The sequence below is a fragment of the Trichechus manatus genome, unplaced genomic scaffold, assembly GCF_000243295.1.
Source record: "Trichechus manatus latirostris isolate Lorelei unplaced genomic scaffold, TriManLat1.0 scaffold00068, whole genome shotgun sequence".
Taxonomy (NCBI): Eukaryota; Metazoa; Chordata; class Mammalia; order Sirenia; family Trichechidae; genus Trichechus; species Trichechus manatus.
Window position 1 is genome coordinate 12859127 of NW_004444004.1, and position 6000 is coordinate 12865126.

The 6000-nt window shown below is 37.5% G+C and overlaps 1 protein-coding gene across 10 annotated transcripts in view; it reads left to right on the plus strand.

Moving 5' to 3' along the window:
- Window positions 1–3811, plus strand: part of DOCK11 (dedicator of cytokinesis 11) — a 193211-nt gene extending 189400 nt beyond the window's left edge. For 5 of the 10 annotated variants that reach the window (XM_023734481.1, XM_012556519.2, XM_023734483.1 and 2 more), the window contains one exon: window positions 3338–3805. In XM_023734481.1, coding sequence (XP_023590249.1) covers window positions 3338–3457 — 120 coding nt within the window. In that variant the 3' untranslated portion in view covers window positions 3458–3805. Of the gene's footprint in view, window positions 1–445; window positions 630–2470; window positions 2532–3119; window positions 3185–3337 lie in introns of those variants that run through there. The other 5 variants (XM_023734484.1, XM_023734482.1, XR_002824626.1 and 2 more) reach the window with 5 other exon arrangements.
- The last annotated feature ends 2189 nt before the right edge of the window (window positions 3812–6000 follow it).

Sequence of the window (6000 nt, forward strand, 5' to 3'; positions counted from 1 at the left end):
AGACTCCAGTCTGCTGGACTTTCATCTTTCTATTTATTTAGTGAGACTAATTACCCCAGCCCCCTACTTGCCCATTCTCAGTGGCCCAGAACCTGGGAATCTTGTTAGCTTGAGGAGACTGAAATCAGTGTTCTGTGTCTTCCTTTTGCCATCTTTAATTTACTTCTATTAGCTCACTTAGGAGTGACTGTAGACAATTCTAAGGTACCTCTCTGCTGTTCAGTTTTCATAGGCCCTTTTTCCTCCTTCCCAAAGCAACCAGGTGATCAGGACTGGGAAGGTAGGGAACCATTCCACTTCCTTTATTGTCTGTATCTCAAGCTCAGCTCATGAGTAAAACGGGGATATGCCTCTGCAACATCATTGTCCTGTTTATCAAATAGACTACATAGTTTGTGCCTAGAAACTGTTGAATTCATGGGTTTCTGTTCCTCTCAATGTGTAGAAAAAGAAGACAGCAGAAACTCCTCCTACACCAAAGATAATAAAACAATTGCACATGTCGTTTCAAGCCAGTGTGTACTATAGTTTACAGTTATTTAATTTGCATTCAGCTGCATGACCTAGACTTGAACTTTCATTCAAATTGAAAACAAATTATTCAGTGTGCTGTTACTACTGTGATCAAGGTATTTTATAAAGTTTTTTTTTTTCTGAAGCTCTGTTTTTAATCTGTACTTCCTACCTGTCTATATCACTTAATTCCCATAAACCATGGCTATTTTATTTAGTTGTGGAGACTAATATTGTAGACCCTTGCTACTCTATGTTGAGGGAGCCCTGTTGGCACCTTGGTTAAGTGCTCAGCTGCTAACGAAAAGACTGGCTGTTTGAACCCACCAGCTGTGCCGTGGGGGAAAGATGTGGCAGTCTGCTTCCATAAAGATTACAGCCTTGGAAACCCTGTGGGGCAGTTCTGCTCTGTCCTGTAGGGTCGCTATGTGTTGGAATTGACTCAACAGCAGTGGGTTTGGTTTTTTTTTTTTTTTTTTTTTCTTTGTATTGAAAGCTAACCAAGAGTTCTCTTATTTTCTAATATTTTATATTTATGCAAGCTTTCTGTCATCATGCACCATATTCAAATGTGCCTTCCTTTGGGCAAGTGTTGACTTCATAGTGCGTTTTTGTAAATCAGTTAATATTTTCCATTAGGTTCTCTTATTTAAAAATGTCTTTTCATAGTCACAAGCTTCAAGGAGACACATTATTTCCCAAAGGAAAATATACTAATACCTCAAAAGAAGACAAAGTATAAATGTATACTAAAATATGAAATATTCTGCTGGGCTCCATAAATGATTACTTGACCAAAAGATAAGGCCTGGGTATCCCTTGGCCCTTTTAAATGTAATGTTACAGTATCCTAAAGTAAGTAGTCCTTTTAAAAACTTCTTCAAACTTTTAACTTTTTTTTAAAGGGATTTATATTATTTTAAAGCTATTAGTGGCAAATTTCTTATAGATTGGGTTGATGGTGGCCATTGTTGTATCTGTTCGGTATGTTTTGTAATTTCTTCAGAATGAGCATCCTGTTCCCTTGTCACATCTAATGGGTGTGGATGATCAGTTGTTGTTGTGTGCTGTCAAGTCAATTCTGACTCATAGCAACTCTTTTAGGCCAGCATGGAACTGCCCCATAGGGTTTCCTAGTCTGTAATCTCTGGAGGAGCCCTGGTGGCACAGTGGTTAAGAGCTATGACTGCTAACCAAAAGGTCGGCAGTTCAAATCCACCCTCCACTCCTTGGAAATCCTATGTGGCAGTTCTACTCTGTCATATAGGGTTGCTGTGAGTCGGAATTGACTCAGTGGCAATGGGTTTGGTTTTTTGTTGTTGTTGTTGTTTAATCTCTATGGGAGCAGATTGCCAGGTCTTTTCTGCCACAGAACCGCTGGTGGGTTTAAACCACTGACCTTCCGGTAGGCAGCTGAGCACTTAACCATTGCACCACCAGGACTCCTATGATAATCAGTCATCTCCTAAACCTCTGCTATGCCTTCAAATCAGTGTCATGAGTTATGATTTTTGTATGAGGCATTTTCTCTATTATGGGTTTCATTTAAGCCTTAGGATTTGTAGCAACACAAATGGTATGGCTCAGGATAGACACCATAGACCAATTTTCAGGCTTAATTTAGGAATTTCAGAGCTAACTTGAGAATCAAATATTGAAAACTTCAGAACTGAGCTGAGACTTTATATAGTTTATTTACATTGGATGTAATGTTTTTGCTATTCTTTTCCTCTATCTAACTGAAGCATAAGATCTCTGTTGCTTTTGGTCACACTATAGTGGAGAATCTTTTTATATTTATAGTAATATGAATATGTGTATGTTCATGTATTTATGAGAATATAAAATTTATGTTTATGAAGTTCTTCATTTCTGAGAAAAATCTTTTGTATAGATTACCTTACATAAATATACTGTGTTTTAGAAACGTGTACTTAAGACTTTTATCTTCATTTAGTGTTATTTCCAAGTCTCCAGGAAAGGGGCATGGACATCCACATGTTTGAAAAGCCCCACAGGTAATTCTTAGAAATACTGTGTGTCTGAGTTATCTAGTGGTGTTATAATAGAAATGACACAAGTGGCTAGCTTTAACAAACAGAAATTTATTTTCTCACAGTTTAGGAGGCTAGACTGATTTCAGGGTGCTGGTTCTAGGGGAAGGCTTTCTTTCTCTGTCACTCTGGAGGAAGATCCTCATCTCTTCTGAGCTTCTGCTCCTAGGCGATTTTCATGTGGCTTGACATCTCTCTCCCCCCATCTCTGCTTCTCTGGCTCACTTGTTTAATCTCTTTTATATCTCTTGTAAGAGATTGACTCAAGACGCACCCTACACTAATCCTCCCTCATTTACATAACAAAGACAACCCATTCCCAAATGGTATTATAACCACAAGCATAGAGGTTAGGATTTACAACACATATTGGGGGGGGGTATGCAGTTCAGTCCATAACACTGTGTTAGAAGAGGATCCAGAAACTCATGTCAAAGAGTCCACTGTTAAGAGCTCTTGTTAAGACTGTCTGTTAAAACATTTTAAAGAGTGCATTACCTCTCACTTTTTATTGAATTTTACAGTTTGAAATCCTTTGTTTTTCTTAATCAGTAACCAGGTCTTTTCTGCTTTTTTGATATGCTGCCTTTGTAATACAGCTATGAAGACTTAAGTCGGTAATGTTATTCTTTGCTCTTTCTGCTTTATGTCATTGTAAATAGCTAAGTGTCAGTGATAAATTAAAACATGCCTGTAATTTTATATACACGTTCTTTTTTGACATTGGCTGTTTTGCTTCATGATAAACACTCAGATTTCTTTTATTTTAGATATTACAAGAAGATACCATGCATTCTCCCTGGATGAGCAACACATTACATGTATTTTGTGCAATTAGTGGTACATCAAGTGACAGAGGTTATGGTTCCCCAAGATATGTTGAAGTGTGAAGATATGCAGATGTAAAATGACAACGAGACTGACCTTTCTCAGGAATATTCGGAGCTGTGCAAATGTTAAAATTTAAAGATTCAATATACATGGAGTGTTCTCTCCACACACCAAATTTTTCATGCTTTCAAACAGGGTGCTTACATATTTGTAAATATTTAAGCAACTTGAAAGTGCCTGGAAAATTGCACCACTGTGCTTTGTTTGTACTTTTTTAGGTAAATCTATATACTGAAAAGTAGAACTCAAAAACATTAATTCAGTTTGCTTAATTATTGCTTCAAATGATAATGGTACTATGTAAAATTGTATAATGGAACACAATAAAAGGTAAAACTTATTTGTAATTAGAAGCGAAGGGAATAATACTTTGAACTTAGCATTTTTATTAACAAGCTGAATTCATTCGCACTAATCCTTTGAAAAAAATATTGGTAACATTTCCACAAAACATGGATATTTCAAATCACAGTGATAATTTGAATCCTTGACTATTATTAGTCAAGACTGGACTAAAGCAATCAAAAGCATTATTTAACCAGGCAAATTTCAAAAGGAAAGGATATACATAGAAACACCAAGCTTACTGTTCCTTGAAGTTTTGCTGTGATAATACTAGATAATTGAGTTGGTCTGTCTTCCACATAGAGAGATGAGGGGTTCATATGTGGCATAGGTTTCCCTAGCAAGCAGTCTTCATTGCCAAAGCTTGATCATCTGAGGCGATGCTTAAAGCTAAACAAAACACTTCTGAGAATTTGTCAGTACATCCTATGCAGCTGCAAAGCTTTAGCAGCAGGGTGTGAGCTAGGCATTGTATAAGGCTGCTTTTCCTCAGTTACAGGGTTCACAAGCATTTTGATAGGACTTGATGATTGCAGTATGTCGTGGGACAGTATACATGACCACCCTAAACAAATTTAGCACCTACTAGCTAAAGATTATGTTTCTATCTCTGAAGAAACCTCAAATTATCAAAATAATTCAAGAGAAACCAAGGTGTGGGGAACTATTTTAGCTTGAATTATCCATCTAATTTTACATGGCTTTGTGTAAACTTTAAGTTCTGGACTTAGTTTCCTTATGTAGTTCAGCCTCTTTTGCTGATGAAAAAACAGAGGCGCTGAGATATAAAGGGATTGCATGGATCCGTAGCGTTTTGAATTCTTCTTTATGATCAAGTAAGTCTTACACATTATGCTCCTGGCTTGATCGTTTTTCTTTGCTTGTCTTTTTTAAGATTTCAGGGGGGGCAGAAATCAATTTTGTACCTTAACAGGGTATTCAGAAGTATTTCAGGGGCAGTTTGTAATTCTTTAATATCTGGGAGTAACCTATAAAGTTAATTTCACCTTTCAAATGATTATATTTGACATGTATATGAAAGGAAACATCTCCTAAAGTGAGTGCTGCCATCTGAGAGTGAGACATCTTGGGGAAACCCCAGCGCTCTTTCGTCAGTAAGGAGTACCTATCACTTCCCTCAGCGTAGTGTTACGTACTGTGGGTAATTTATTGGAAAGTACCATAAATGGCCTCTTCCCTGAAGGAGCTTGAAATCTTGTTGAAGAGACAAGATATACACACAATTAAATAATAACAGTTGATACAAGTCATGAAAAGTGTATGAGTATTACCAAATGAGTGACACTGTCTATAATTCTAATCACATTCACGGAAGGAGATATCACTGTGAATTGTGCTGTTCTGGGAGGGTTTCATGGAGAGAACCAAGCCTTGAGCCAGGCTGTCGAAGATGAGAGGGTATTCCGTGCAAGAAGAACATCATGAGCAAATGTGCAGAAAGAATTAGCAGAAATTCAGGGGATGGTGAGGAGACTGGTTTTGTTCATGGGAGTGGTAGATGATACATCTAGAAAAGAAAGTTTGGAGCAGATTTTGGAAGGCCTTGAATGCCAGGCTAATAGTGCTTGGACTTTGTTCAGTAAGCTTGAGGGAGCCGGTTAAGATTTTTAAACAGAGAGATTACTTGATTAAATGTTTAATCTCTTGTATTGCTGCCAGTTGTATTTGAGACAGAGAGAAGTGGAAATGGAAACCAATTAGACAGCTGTTGCAGTAATCCAGTTATGAGTCCATAAAATCCAGGAGTCAGGTGATATGAACAGGAATGGAGAAGAAAACACAATTACAAGAGACGTTATGCAGAAAGACTGGACAGGACTCATTGGTTGGCTAAGGAGAAAAAGGAAGAGTCAAAGATAATTTTGTTTCCTGTGGCCAATAAATTCTCCGTGGCATGGGACAATTTCACTAGATTTGTTTTGCCAACTTTCAGACTAAGGGCAGCAAGCTATGGAGAATACGGGGAGCTGGACTAAAGAGAGCCAGGTAAATGTGTTTCTAAACATTGCACGCATTCGGCATTACCATTTATATAGAGATTTCAGGACGTTGTTTGGCCTCCACAGATTAATTCACATCACAGGATACATTTCTGCTGTACAATACTGGTTGTTTTGTAATTAAACTTGAGTCCAATTTCCCTTGGAAACTATTGCCTTGATAGTCTTTGAACATA